The following is a 16163-nucleotide window of genomic DNA, read 5'->3' as shown; positions in this document are numbered from 1 at the left end:
GCCACATGGATTCTTACTGCAAGTTATTTAATTGCAAACAGTCTAATTTAATCCACAATCTCTTTGTTTTAGGTTTAGCGACAAATGCTGCTGTTCTCTGCCTTCCTTCATTATTCAAGGAGAAACCGGTGGGTAGCCCCCGCGAAGGACGACGAAATAAATAGAAATGGTGGAAATGACAAATGACTGCTTCCTAACACAATTTGTGAAGGCACCCACTAGAGGGGAGGCATGCCTTGATTTAGTCTTTTCAAATAACGAAGATAGAATAACTAAAACAGAGGTCAGAGAACCATTGGCAAACTCAGACCACAACATGGTCTCATTGAAGTGTTTTTTAAATCCTCAAAAGTAAAGACTAAAGCTAAGGTTTACAATTTTAGAAAAGCAAACTATGAAGGTATGAAACAGAGACTAACAAAAGTAGATTGGAGTAAAATAGAGAAAACACCCACAGAAGAAGGATGGTTGTTCTTCAAAAACGTAGTACTAGAGGCGCAAAACAATTATATCCCTAAAGTAGACAAATCTAAATGTAAAACTAAATTGCCAAAATGGTTTAATAGATCAATTAAAAAAAATATTCAGCGGAAAAAAGGCACTTTACAGAGCATTAAAAAAAGGACCAAAAAGAAAGTACACAGAAAGAGTACACAGAACTGCAAATGCAAGTCAAAAAGGAAGTTAGAAAGGCCAAGAGAGAAATAGAAATGAACATTGCTAAGGGAGCTAAAACCAATTCCAAAATGTTTTTCCAATATTACAACAGCAAGAGAACATTCAAAGAGGAGATTAATGTTTAAGAGATACAAATGGCAAAATCGTAGAGGAAGAAAAAAAAATAGCAAATATGTTAAATGATTACTTTTCACAAGTTTTTACAAAGGAAGATACTGACAACATGCCCCACATGTCATCCAGTTCCTATCCAGTTTTAAATAACTTTAGCATAACTGAGGCAGAAGTGTTAAAGGGACTAGGAGCTCTTAAAATAAACAAATCCCCTGGGCCGGATGAGATCCTCCCAGTAGTACTCAAAGAAATGAAAGAAGTAATTTACAAACCGCTAACCAAGATCATGCAGCAGTCTCTTGACACAGGGGTGGTACCGACAGACTGGAAAATTGCAAACGTAATACCGATCCACAAAAAGGGAAACAAAACTGAACCAGGTAACTACAGACCAGTAAGCCTGACTTCTATTATATGCAAACTTATGGAAACTATAATAAGAGCCAAAATGGAAAATTACCTATATGGTAACAGAGTACTGGGAGACAGTCAACATGGTTTTAGGAAAGGGAGATCGTGCCTAACTAAATTGCTTGATTTTTTTGAGGATGCAACATCGATAATGGATAATTGCAAAGCATATGACATGGTTTATTTAGATTTCCAGAAAGCTTTTGACAAAGTCCCGCACAAAAGATTAATTCTCAAACTGAACGCAGTTGGGATTCAAGGAAACGCATGTACATGGATTAGGGAGTGGTTAACATGTAGAAAACAGAAAGTACTGATTAGAGGAAAAACCTCAGAATGGAGTGTGGTAACCAGCGGTGTACCACAGGGATCAGTATTAGGTCCTCTGCTATTCCTAATCTACATTAATGATTTAGATTTTGGTATAGTAAGCAAACTTGTTAAATTTGCAGACGACACAAAAGTAGGAGGAGTGGCAAACACTGTTGCAGCAGCAAAGGTCATTCAAAATGATCTAGACAAGATTCAGAACTGGGCAGAAACATGGCAAATGACATTTAATAGAGAAAAGTGTAAGGTACTGCACGCAGGAAATAAAAATGTACATTATAAATATCATATGGGAGAAATCTACATATTATTCTATTTCCTCAAATAGGTTTAGATACTCAAAGTGAAACAATTCAACATTATTAAACAAAGCTCAATGTCATATCAGTGGTGGATTATAAAAGGGTTTTGACCATAAGACCATAAGACCATAAGATGCCAACTACAGCTTATTGTAAAATCTCTTAGGTTCACACCCCTGGTTTTTGTATTTAATTACCTGGACATTATTTAAGTAGTTTGTGCTGTAGGATGAGTGGGGATTATGGGAGGGGAACAGATATTATATTTTCCAATACTACCTTTATTAAGCGTTATAGATTGCTGTTATTCACTGTTTCAAACAGAAATGAGCCTTATTAATGTAAATGCTGAAACCTAGCTGTAAAAACAAGGCCAGACGGCCTTCATCATGCAGTTTGCTGTTCCATCCGTACAATTTCTATCAACACTGGGGTATTTTGGTGTTAAAAGCAATAGGATCAATAAATCTGTAAAAGAGGTTAAGGACAATGCAGAGAGACTATACAATGAAGGCATTATATCAAAAGAGTTAAAAAAATACATGCAGCCACATAATGCAAGAATAGGCCTAGCAAGAGGAAATCCTAAAATGCACAAAGAAAATGCACCCTATGAGAATGATAGTCAGCACGATTGATAATCCAACACACATAATAGCTGAATAGCAGAAAAACAACTTAGGTCACACGTTGAGAAATTATCAAGCTATGTTAAGGATACAACACAATTTTTAAAAAGACTTGAATCACTAAAGCACAACCTTCCAGAGAATACAATTTTATTTTGCATGGATGCAAAATCCTTGTATCCAAGTGTCGCTCGTAAAGAAACTTCAGAAGGTTGTCAAAAAGCACTAGATAATAGACTAGATAAATCAATACCCACAGCAGAGGTGCTGAACATGATCAATATAGTTTTAGAAAACAGTTATTTTACATTTGTTGATAAAAATTACAAAAAAAAAGATGGTACCGCAATAGGATCTAAATTAGGAATGCATTTTGCCAGTACATATATGGGGAAATGGGAAGAACAATTACTTAGAAAATCAGAAAGAGAACCTTTAGAATACATTCGGTTTGTAGATGATATTTTTGGGGTTTGGACACATGGAGAATAATCTCTTTTCCAGTTTCATAAAATGGCAAATGAAATACACAGTAATATTAAGGTGGACCTTCGATGGACAAGAAAAGAAATAGAATTTTTAGATAGCGTAGTAAAACTTGAAGAAGGTTCAATTGAGACTGACCTCTTCTATAAACCTACTGACATGCACCAGTATTTACACATGTCCTCTGCACATCCAATACACACTAAAAGGGCAATCCCAAAGGGGCTAGGAATAAGAATACGAAGAATATGCTCTAAAGAAAGTGACTATGTAAAACAAAGACATGTATTAAAAACAAATCTTAAAAAAAGAGGATACAAAGAAAGAATTATAAAGACAGAGTTAAGAAAAGTGGATAAACTAAAAAGAGATGATCTACTAGATTATAAAAATAGAGATAAAAAGATCAAGAGAGTCCCATTAGTAATGACGTACTCTAAACTTTTGCCCAATATTTCTAAGATAGTAAACACTTGCGTATTCTACATAATTCAGAAAAATTGAAAAAAGTGTTTCTTAAGGCCCCAGTTGTAGCATTCAAAAGAGAAGCTAATTTAGGTGATATTCTAGTTCACAGTAAACATAAAAGAATAATTGACAAAATAGGTTCTACAAATTTTTGCACTAGTACATGTAAAGTTTGTAAATACATGGACAAAAGTAGAAATATAATTAAACATAAGAACACCACATATCCACTAAAAACTAATACCTACTGTAAAAATAGCAATGTTGTTTATGGAATAGCCTGTGAAAAATGTGATGAAATAAAATATGTTGGAGAGACTGGAACAACTTTATATAAAATAATTCAGAACCACCTTTCATTAATTAGAAATAAAAAAAATGAATGAACCAATAGTACAGCACTTCACCAGTCAAGGACATGACATAAATGATGTAAAGTTTGTAGTATTAGAACAGCTAAAATTAGACAATGCGACATATAGAAGAATAAAAGAAAGTAAATGGATAAATAGACTGAACACAATTATGCCAGCGGGACTCAACAGAAAAGAATGAACTAATTAATTCCAATAAATATATAAAAGTTAAAAATAATTAAATAAACAAAATTAATTCAAAAGTTGTGCATGCTGATGCGCTGGGGAGACCATATCAAGGCTGATCCTCAGAGCCAGCATTGCATGATAATATAAATATAAGTTTATATAAAATAATGTTAATTAGAATTAATATAGATTTAAAGATATAAGTAAAAGTGATGTCACATATAGAACACCATTACATCATATAAGAATAAATCATGGATTTGAATATAAACAATAACAAGTAGCTGTCATGCCGTCAAACACCTAGAAATACCTCCAATGTTTTGATTCAAACACAGGCTCCCTTGAGAAAGATATGTACAAAATATCGAAACGTTGGGCAGCTGGCTCTTTGAGCTAATATATATATATATATAGTATTTAAATATAGTTTTATTTATAGGCACACATTTTGACCTAAAAATCAATTTAGATATTGAAATTTCTTTATTACAAATTGGCTAACACTATATTTATTATTTAGACCAATAATACTGGTCTAAATTCACATTTTGTACTAAAGCAATAGCTGTCTATTAGTCCACAGATTACAAGAAGACATTATTTAAAAAGTTATAACATGTATTCGACCAAGACCCCACAGTTACTCATAGGTGTCTGAAAAACTTATTAATGAAGTTGTGTGTTTTTTTGAGAACAATCAATAGTCATTTAAGTTCCCTATAATAATAATAATAATAATAATAATAATAATAATAATAATAATAATAATAATAATAATAATAATAATAATAATCTTTATTTTTATATAGCACCTTTCATAGTGGTCCACCATCACAAAGTGCTTTACAAGATATGAGCGGTGTAAGTGGGATATAAGTGGTTCTATAAAAGGGTACTGTGATCCAGCCCTTGACAGGGTTTCTAAAATAAACCCTTCGGGATCAATCCAATGAATCCCTTGGGGTTCTTGCAAATTAACCCTTTAAAATGTTTCTATATAGAGCTTTTTGGGGTTCCAAATATGAAGCTCTCCAAAGAATATTAAAAGGTTCTATATAAAGTAATATGTAAATATAGAGTATCTTACAGTGCCCACCTGAAATGTTGCAATTTACAATGCTTTTTGGTCATGTTTTCTCCCTGCTTTATCCCCTCTATTAGCTTGTCTGAGGGGCAGCACACTCTCAGTGTGGTTTGCTGCTGTAGTTTGCACAGCATTTTATATCGGTTCACCTCAATAAACTTAATCAGAACACGTTCTCAAATCTGCATGCTCGCGCCAAAAAAAATAACTTTCTTTTTAAATACAGGTTTCATGTCGAGGCGGTCTTAGATTTTGGTAAGATCTGTCAAGCAATAATAAATAATTTTCACAAAGTACAAATCTAAATGTTAAATGTGACTAGCTTTCCACTGTTTAAAGATAGCGTATCTGTAAGGTACACTAACCTTAATATTTACCTTAATATTGACGTATTTGTAGATTGATTCTAGTGTATAGTTCTATGTTATTAAATTATACTAATATTGACCAACTTTTACCATTAAAAAATTATATATATAAGGTAAATATTAAGGGAAATCTACCATAAAAAGATGGTATTTTATTTTACAGTGTAGTAAAGCTATAGGCAATACAAAAAAGAAAATGTATTGCATTAAAGCAATGGTTTTGACAATCTGTTTGATCAATGTTATAAAATGTTCTTCTCAAATGTTCTTTCCATCATTTATTTTAGGGAGCTCTAGCTATAACACATCTATACATGTGGTATTAAAATGTGTTGATGCTTAATAACAGCTTATATAAAAACACAAACTTAATTCTTAGTTCTTAATTTTAAGTCTGACTAGTTTATTCAAAATTTAAAGAAAGGTTTTAGCTGTATGTTTTAATCAATGTCTTTATATGATATAGAAATCTTGTCATGGGTTTGTATAGATATCCTGTGCACTTTATTTGAGGGATCCATCTATAAATCCTCTATAAAAGGATTATTAAATGTATTGATTGATTGTTAATGAAGAGTTTATATTAAACATTTTAATCGTGTGTTATTGGTGTAAAGATCAATATTTGTAATTTATAGCACTTGGTTATTTTTAATTGCACGTTTATATGAGTGTGTATTTATAACAGATCTATTTATTACGACAATAAATCAAACTAGAAAAAACATAATTATCTTTAAAAAGAATAAAGAAAAAAGTATTATAAATAGTTTTATTCTAATTGTATTCTTTTTTTCTTATTTATAATGGATCTTTACACTCTGAGAATGAAATGACAGTTTATTACAGGCTGTGATGTAGTATATTTTAAATATATCATTCTACCGTATTCGTACTTTTATACCTGAAACTAAAGTAATGTGTTTTTCGTGTTTATGTTATGCATCTCCTACTTTGATCTTGTTTTCTCCCTGCTTTATCACCACTATCAGCCTGTCTGAGCTGCATCATGCTCTCAGTGCGCGTTGCTGGTGCACTTTGCAGCTTTCTACATTGGTTCACCTCAATAAATTTAATCAGTCAAAAATAACTTTATGAAACCCAGGTGTTATTTACTTTTAATAAGATAGTAATCTTCTCCAACTACAAATATCAAGTCTAACTGACTTGACTTCAAACACTCCAGATATATAGCGTTACAATGAAGAAAGTCACATAAAGTCACATTCAGACACACGTTTGGGATTGAAGTCAAAAGTTTCTAGAAATTCATTACATTTTTTTTAAGGATCCATCTATAAAACTAGAATCTAGAAATGTGTTATTGAAACCATTAATTGTTCATAACAATGTTATTGAATTCAAAAATGGACTAGTTATATGCAGCATCGTTATCGGATATTCTTTACAACGGAATTGCAGTGTGTCATTTGTATTTATTTATGTTTTTGGGTAATTTTGTAATGCACACAACTGCTACCGCCAGCAGTGTCTTTAATGGGTTAATACTGTATAGGTAAACAGTTCTCGTGACACCACGTGTTCAAATCTCACCTCTGCTAATTAAACATTTTCAAAAAATAATTTGTAAGTAATAAAGAATCATTGCCCCATAACTGTTCTGAAGAAAGCACTGCAATACAAGCCCGTTTTCACTGCCGGATCAGAGGAATTTGGAATTGTGAATGACTGAAAGAAAATATGACTAACTAGTTGCAAAATGTTAACTCCAGCTGACTGGCCATGCAGAATGAACTTCATAATCAAATAATGAAAGCTAAAATAAGAACGAACTAAACATGTTTTTATTATTATATCTACAATACCTGAGACTCGTTTTTTACTTGTTACATTTTCGACTGACAGCGTAGACAGGGGTTTGCTGTCTTGTAAATCTAGGAAATGTACCCTATAATTGTGGTGCTGGTATCGCTATAGCAGCTGTTAGAAAGTATCACAAACTATAATAACGGTGTGCAGTTATTCAATGCAATGAACAGAACTGGATCTGGTAGAGATTATTCCAGTGAACATATTTTGAAATAAATACTTTTTTAAATTTCAAAATGTGATCGGGATAATTTAGATCCATATTTCTTTTGGATTATCCGACGACTGCACTTTTAATCAAGATTTTGATTAGTTTGATTATTTTTTAAATTATTATTTTCAATAATAACTTTTATCCTATTTAATATATAACTGCATTTTGATATAAACATACACTAGTAGTAAAACATAATAGTTTTAACATGCATACACATTCCTTATCATTCTGCCAAAACTGGATTATATTCTGTTTGTTAATTTAATTGATGATAATATATTTAAACACACTGAATATAATGTATTGGCTATATGTAAAGTATTAAGAATTTACTTTAAAAGTAAACGGATTTGGGATAAAAAGTTTTCTGAAAAAAAAAAAAAAGATTAGAAATCTTGATAATTTTGTTCGTGATTACAAATTTGGAGAAAAAAAAAAACACCCAGCAAAAAACGTTTGCAATAAGAAGCAGAGGTTTATTTTGAAACAGTAGGTACCGGTGGCAGAATAGCTGTTGTTTTCAAAACAAACAAACAAATACAATCCGAGCGCTGACCGATACTGGAATAAATCACGACAATTGAGCTTGTAGCTGGTTCAGCTTTAAATATGATTAATCCAACAGCTAAACATTAAAAAATAAATGAAGGTATCTCGAATCTCCTCTCTCCTCTCTCTCTCTCTCTCTCTCTCTCTCTCTCTCTCTCTCTCTCTCTCTCTCTCTCTCTCTCTCTCTCTCTCACACACACACACACACACACACACACACACACACTCAACATGTTCAAATCTTTTTAATCTAAATCTTTATTAACACAGGAAAATTATCATGGCAAACAAATAATTGCTAAAAATAAAAGTGCTATAAAAAATGGGGAGTAAAACGTGCAGAATGTTAAGCTGTATAGAATCGGTCTCCTTGCACCATTAGAGATCATATATATTTTAGTATTGTAAGACTTTACCAGGTCAAAACATCAGCACAAATATTCTTGAATCACAGGATAAATATATATATATATATATATATATATAGTGAAGATGTGCTATGTATCCAGTGCGATAGGAAGCGTGAAATGTTAATTTAAAATGTTACATTTGCTTTTTGATCTTGTTTTCTGCTTACTTGTCTGAGCTGCAGCTTGCAACTGTCTACAAGATCAAGATCAGCACGCTCGTGGTTTGCTGCTGTAATTTGCACAGCATTCTGTATCGGTTCACCTCAATAAACTTTATCAGAAATCGTTTTCAGATTTCACAAAGTACAAACCTGAATGTTAAATGTGACTAGCTTTATACACTGTAATAGAATATCGTATTTCTATGGTAAATGTACCTTTATATTGACTTAATAAAACTGTTATTTATTAATTCTAGTGTATATTTCCAAATTATTAAGGGTACATATTTTACACTAATACCGAACAATTACTATTAAAAAATGAAAAAAACCCTTTGTAAATATTAAGGTAAATCTACCAATGGTCTTTTATTTTACAGTGTAGTAAAGCTATAGACAAAAAAGCAAATGTATTACGTTAAGCAATGGTTTTGACAATATGTTTTATGAATGGTTTTATATGTTATAAAATATTCTTCTCGGATGTTCTTTCCATCATTTATTTTAGGGAGCTCTAGCTATAACATATCTATACATGTGGTATTAAAATGTGCTGATGCTTAATAACAGCTTATATAAAAACACAAACATTTTAATACACTAGTGTAATGCTCAAAGACAGCTTTTATTGTCAGTTATGATTGATTATAAAATCTTTATAATAGATCTGTGTATTACGACGACACAAAACTTGAATATAACTGTCATGTTTATTACATGTTTTATTTCAAGGCAATTTCCCCCTTTAATTCAGGAAAAGTGTTATTAAATGTATTGATTTTTAATAACAAATTTATATTAAACATTTTAATTGTGAGTTATGGGTGTAAAGTTCAATATTTGTAATTTATAATAATTGGCTATTAATTACATGTTTATTTAAGTGTCATCCACTATTTATTACTATAAATAAAACTAGAAAAAAAAAACATAAAATCTTATGAAGTTCTAGGATTCAGGATACTATAACAATTATTATAAATAGTTTTATTTGGATTATATTCTACAGATCTTTCTGATTTCTGGGTCAGAATGGCATTTAAAATGTATTACATCACAACCTGTAAAACTGTCATTAACAAATTCTCATGGTGTAAAGATCCATATAAATAATCATCCTGCCCTTTTCATACTTTTAGATAAGAAACTAAAATATATCTCCATGTGTTTTTCATTTGTGTGTTATGTGTCTCCTACTTTGACCATGTTTTTCCCCCTGTTTTATCATCTCTATCTGCTTGTCTGAGCTGCAGCACGCTCTCAGTGTGCTTTGCTGCTGCATTTTACACAGTTTTCAATATTGGTTCACCTCAGTAAATTTTATCAGAGCCAAAAATAACTTTCTGTGAAACCCAAGAGTTATTTATTTTAATAAGATACTAGCTGAGAAATAATTCTCTCCAAGTAAAAATATCAAATCTAACTGATTTGACTTCAAACAATCCAGATATGTTGTGTTGCAATAAAGAAAGCCACTGATAAATTCAGATGCACATTTGGACATGAAGAATACTCTCTGATTTTGTATTAAAATTATTTTGTCAAAAGTTTCTAGAAATACGTTACACATTTTTCTAAGGATCCATCTATAAAACTCGAATTTAAAGACGTGTTATTGAATGTATTCATTGTTAGTAACATTTTAATAACCTGTTAAAAGTGTAAACACTTTGTTAATTATAATAATTGTTTATAGCATATTTTATAACACGTTTATAGATGTATTATTGACCATATATTTAATATATAACTAAAATTACAACTATGATACAAAAACACAATATAATTAAAACTAGAAACATTTCCTTTTAATATAATGAAAAGACAGGTAAAAAGGTTTAGCATAAAAAAACCTAAACATATTTTGGCAGAAATGAATGTGACCCTGTTAGCGCTAATCTTAAAAAGAGCTAGGGATCAGGATCATGGCATTAATATGAATGCAATTATGTTTATTTATTGGTATTATGGGTCTATGCTGTTTAAACATGTATTAAATCCCAAGCAGACAATTAAGAGAAAAGTAAGATGTGTCAAACCTACCGGCTGTCTTGTGAAGAAGCAGGACTGAAAGACAGAAGAATGAAACTCTGAGGCGACTCTCCATTCCTCACAGGACCTGAGGGAACCTCGTCGATTCACCCTCACTGAAGACCTTCAGCAACTGAACAGATGCTTCACACACCTCACCTGTGACAGAGACACAGCCTCTGCCTGGGAGCTGCTTCCACCAATCAGGAACAAGATTACCATTTTTAGACAGGAAGGCACATGTTTGGTATGTTGGGGTTGACCAATCACACTCTCTGGTTTCAGTTCTACCATATATTGAGAGTACACCTCCATATATTGAGAGTACACCTCATGAGGTGGCGTGCCCACCTTGTACCACAACATGGCAGCCAATGGAGTTTGAACAAGTGCATTGAGAGGAAATGAAGTGAGACACATCTTCATAGCAAGTGCATAGAGATGCATCTTGTGCAGAGTGCATCTTTATAGCAAGTGCATAGAGATGCATCTTGGTGCAGAGTGCATCTTTATAGCAAGTGCATAGAGATGCATCTTGGTGCAGAGTGCATCTTCATAGCAAGTGCATAGAGATGCATCTTGGTGCAGAGTGCATCTTCATAGCAAGTGCATAGAGATGCAGCTTGGTGCAGAGTGCATCTTTATAGCAAGTGCATAGAGATGCAGCTTGGTGCTGAGTGCATCTTTATAGCAAGTGCATAGAGATGCAGCTTGGTGCAGAGTGCATCTTTATAGCAAGTGCATAGAGATGCAGCTTGGTGCTTATTTAGTTTTTGGCTCCCATCCACTTTAGCTGTGACCACTTAAGTTTGGTCGTCTCGGCTTCCAAAATGGATTTCTGCACACCCCTTCATCTCATGATTTGTGAAAAAATAACATTACAAAGTTAAAAGGTTAGCCGATCATGTCATTTCTTTGGAGTCTAAATGTACTCTAAAGAAGCTGGCAACTAGGATTCTACACTGTTGGTTTACTGACCAGTAATATTTCAGACATACTTTCTATGCTTGTCTGCAGCACCTAAAGTTTGTAAGATAGGCTTTCTTCTAGGGGTGGTGAAGTTGTAAGACATTATATAGTTTTATTTAGGTGTAAATTCTGTTAAATTGATGAGTAAGCTTCGTTGTGTCATCTTATGTTTTGGTTATTATTATATTTCACTAGAAGTGTTGGGAAAGGTACTTTTAAAAAGTAATCTTCTACAGTTACAAGTTACTTGCATTACGTAATGCGTTACTCCCCAATACGGCAAGTAGAGTATCTTAACATGACCAGAAACTCGTTTTTTATGTGAATATGTGACGTGCTTGCTTGTAGTTAATTCTCTCATCTCATCAGTATCATTCATTGAAAACAATTTGCAGTACAATATAATTCCATAAACAAAAATATTCATGTTATCATCTCCCACCGGACTCTCCCGGGATTAATTTACATTCCCAGTTAAAGTGACACAGGCTCCTCAAACCCAGTCAGCAAGACCCATTCTGGTCATTTCATCAGTTCAAATTCCACTGCGTACAAAGAGCAAAAAATGCTTTGTGTGGCTCATGAAGTTTCTGTTCATATCAAAGCAGCTGCTCTGACGTGCTGCTGTGTTTGCTTCATCTTCATTGTACTGCAGTGCACTCTATGGGAGAGGGTTGGTTTTTGGGTTAGTCCTGGGTTGGATTGTTGGGTTCATCTTCAATGTGACAAAGTGGTTTTTGTAAATAACAATGTGACAAAGTGGTAACAAAACACAATGTGAGTGCTTTAGTGCTCGTGGTGCAAATACAATTTATCATGAAACAAAGTGCAGCCTTGTCTGGGTTTTGTGGTGGCCTGTAGCGACAGCTCCAGATCGTGTTAGCCATCTAAACAACAAACAAGTATAATTAGACAAGACAAAAACAAAAACTCACAATAAACATTACGGGTCTCCTTCCAGTTAGCGTTAACCATAACAAAGGAACAGATCACTTCACTATGTCCCCGTTTATACCATCAATCACGTCCCCTTGGTTAACGATTGCAACGGCTCCTCCAATCCGCGGCTGCCACATCGTTTCCCTTTCGGGTCGATGATTTTGTGTACAGTAGCTCCTCCCCCTTTCTAGATGGCCAACTTTCGTCTAACTCTCGGAATGAATTGTCTGGCCATCCAGTCCAGGGCACTGTTCCCTTTACACAGCGCCCTCACAGGCCGGGAGGGAAATTTATCAGCAAGAATCATTCTGTCTCTGTCACAGTGCCACATAGAAGTTGCACCAAAAAACAAATTTGGTGGGGTTATCTAGGTCTGTATTAAATCAGAATATGAAATATGAGAGATGTGGTTTTACTACTTTGATCCTGATTGACTAAACTAAAATGAGAAACAAAATATGCAGCAGCGATCTTTGTGGAGTTCGTCAACTCATGGACATTGTCCCTGCTTTGGAAACCAATGACAAGCGACCAGAAAGCAGACTTAACCCTCACCTGGCAGTCGGAGTGAGAAAGCTGTTACAAATTACAAACTCAGATCAAGATCAGTGACTTTTTTAAACCCGCTCCCTCTGCCTCTGAACAACAGATATATAGGTCGGTATGTAATGTTACTTTTTTGCCTATTGGCACAGGGATATATTGTTATGCATACTAATTTGTGTTTTCCACTTATTCTGGTACACTTTGGTCCCTGTCTGATTGAATTAACGGATGTCTGCTGTGTTTACATAAGATACAAGCGAAATCCAGTTGGCATCTCTAAAGTAAATTGGGAACAAAATAAGTTTTTTTGACAATGCAAACATTTGTGTTCCAAAGTAAATTGAGCATTGTATACCTTGTATTCTGCATCGCTGCTGAAAGCAATATATTTAAAGTGGTAAAAAAAAAAACATCCAAGCTAAGCAAAAATCTTTCTATACATCCTAATGTAATAAAGAGCAAGTTGGAAAATAGCTGGGATGGGGCTTTTTACTTCATAATAAACTCTTTCTAAACAAAACACACGATTAATTGAGATTCATTTTTTTAATCATTTGACAGCCCAAATATATATATACGGCCATATCTATCTGATATAATCATATATATATTATATATATTTTTTTAAACTGCTATAAGTCTTCATAGTTTAATATATATCCTTGTCTCGGCTTTTAGTTACGCATCCAAGAACTTAACACGGCCATTATTTTTCCCAAGATTAACACGGCCATTATTTTTCTGATAATAATCTGTCAGATTCTGCAGAACTTTAACAATTCGGCAGATGCCTCAGCTTTTAAACTGCTGGAAAAGTCTTCATAGTTTGAGGAGTGAAGGTTAGAAATCCTTGTCTCGGCTTTTGCCAACCAGTTGTACACGTGCTTCAGCTCTATTAAGTTCCCATATGTAACATGTCAACACACAGATTACTGTAAGCCTCAGCCACAAGACTATTTCTGAAGCTGAAGATGAAGTTCTCATATTTAACAGCTTTTAGCTGTATATTGTTATTATCCAGGAGGGGAGGTTTGAGACAAGGGGTGGGGTCTTTGTTCTGTCGACAAACCTCAATCAAGCTCTTCTTGAACTGATACACAGTCTCACTGTAGCCGGTGTTCACTGGAGCCATTGGAGGGTTACCATGCCACAGGCCTGGGATGTACCCATTATTTTTCTTTGCATCATACTCCATTATATCAGTGAATTTTCTATTATCTCCTCTCTTTTCCATCCTGGCAGCTGCCTGTGTCATCTCATTCAGCCGTTGTAGAAGCTTATTCCTGTCTCTTGCATTGTTATCATGAGCAGACACGTCCCCCACATTCTGGTGAACAAACTGACAGTTTGGTTTCTTTCCCACTTCCTTCATTCTAAGAAAGGCATGCAGCATGATCTGTAGGGTATCCTTCATCTCTGTGGAGTTCTCCATTGCAATGTTTATTATGGTGACATCACTCAATCCAACGACCAGTGTTGCAAGCTCATTGTCATGTTCATAGCTGTCTTCTAGTTGTGTCAACTCTGGAGATTTTAGACCTTCAGTGTCAATTACCAAGATAAAATCGCAGTTCAGCTCTTCTTTAAGATCCTCTTTGACTCTGATTAACAGCATGAAGGCTCCTCTTGTGCATCTGCCACTGCAAACTGAACCCCAAACATTGTGTTGAGGAGGGTAGACTTCCCAGTGCTTTGGACTCCCAACACTGTTACAACCAGCAGCCTGCTCTTGTGTTGGACTTTCCTGTGGAGCTCAATTAGAACATCAGTCACCCATATTAGAGGGATATTTGATGCATCTCCATCCAGCAACTCAAGAGGGAAGCCATCCAACAGCAGATCTGCCCCCAAACTGGGAAGATGTTCAAACTGCTGGCGGGATTCAGAATTGTCAGGAAGGGAGCACGCTGCTTCATAAAGCTGCCCCATCTCATGAATGAAATGTTCCATTCCTAAAGAGCTGTTTGATATTTGTCTATCCAAGTCTACAACTATCACTTTGCTCTTTGTAACAGCTTTAACAGCTGATTCAAATTCAGCGGCGTTTTGACACACGGGCGAGGGGAGGAGCCAACAGCACAGCAGACCAACGCAGTTAAACAAGGCAGTCTTCCAAGCGACAGCGAGTTGGGGGAAGTACAGTCGTGGAAAAGTAAAGAGCAGTTTAGAAGAAGTTTGAAAGCAGGTTGCTGGCCGCAGAGAACTGCAGAAGAAATTAAACTTAAAAAAAAAAAAAAACCTCAAAAGGGTCTTCAAGCCAGAAATCGGTGGGACATCCTGCTTGATGTGGGAAAAATCCGAGGGAGAAAACCCAGCGGAGCTAAACCAAGTGTGCCTAAAGTGCTGCGCGATCCAGGATTTGCATAAACTAGTAAGTTTGCTAGAAATGGAGCTGGAAGGAGTGAGACAGCAACAGGATCTTGAGGAACTGGCACACCCACAATTCATGGAAGTCTGCATCACCCCTAACAGAATGAAAGCCACCAGGGAGATAGAAGACCAGAACAGCTGGGTTCAGGTAGGCAGAAGCAGGGAAAAAAAAGAAACTTCGTCAAACACAACCACCAGAAATCAAAACAACCAACAAATTTGAGTCACTTCAGAATTGTGATGAGCAGAACCAACAACAAGAGAATGAAAGGAACAACATCCAGGACCCTATTGACAGTGGTGACAAGACAGTAAAAAGAAGGGAGGTCATGATTGTTGGGGACTCCATATTGAGAAACACAGCAAGTTCAATTCACAGTTTGGACCCCCTTACTACAACAATGTGCTGCCTTCCAGGAGCCCTCGGTCAAGCACATCACTGAGAACGTGGACAGGCTCCTAGAACGAACAGGAGACGACCCGGTAGTAGTCGTCCACATCGGTACAAACAACAATGGAAGAGACAGACCAAAATCCCTGCAAAACAAAATCAGAGAGCTAGGAAGGAAATTAAAAGAGGAAACCAAAACTGTGGTATTTTCTGGTATACTACCAGCACCTTGCAAAGGACCATATGGACAGCTGGAAAGAATTAATCAAAACGAATGGCTGAAGAAGTGGTGCACACGGGAAGGCTTCACCTAACCTGATCATTGGACCACA

At 34.9% G+C, this 16163-nt stretch overlaps 1 protein-coding gene across 1 annotated transcript in view; it reads right to left on the bottom strand.

Moving 5' to 3' along the window:
• LOC121305179 (interferon-induced very large GTPase 1-like) overlaps positions 1–14502 on the bottom strand; it is a 21247-nt gene extending 6745 nt beyond the window's left edge. Inside the window, exon 1 of the mRNA XM_041236722.1 lies at positions 14004–14502. Within this exon, the coding sequence (XP_041092656.1) occupies positions 14004–14502 (499 nt within the window). The remainder of the gene's footprint in view (positions 1–14003) is intronic.
• Positions 14503–16163: the final 1661 nt, after the last annotated feature.

Source organism: Polyodon spathula, chromosome 42 (genome assembly GCF_017654505.1).
Source record: "Polyodon spathula isolate WHYD16114869_AA chromosome 42, ASM1765450v1, whole genome shotgun sequence".
Taxonomy (NCBI): domain Eukaryota; kingdom Metazoa; phylum Chordata; class Actinopteri; order Acipenseriformes; family Polyodontidae; genus Polyodon; species Polyodon spathula.
This window is presented reverse-complemented; position numbering and strand designations above follow the sequence as displayed.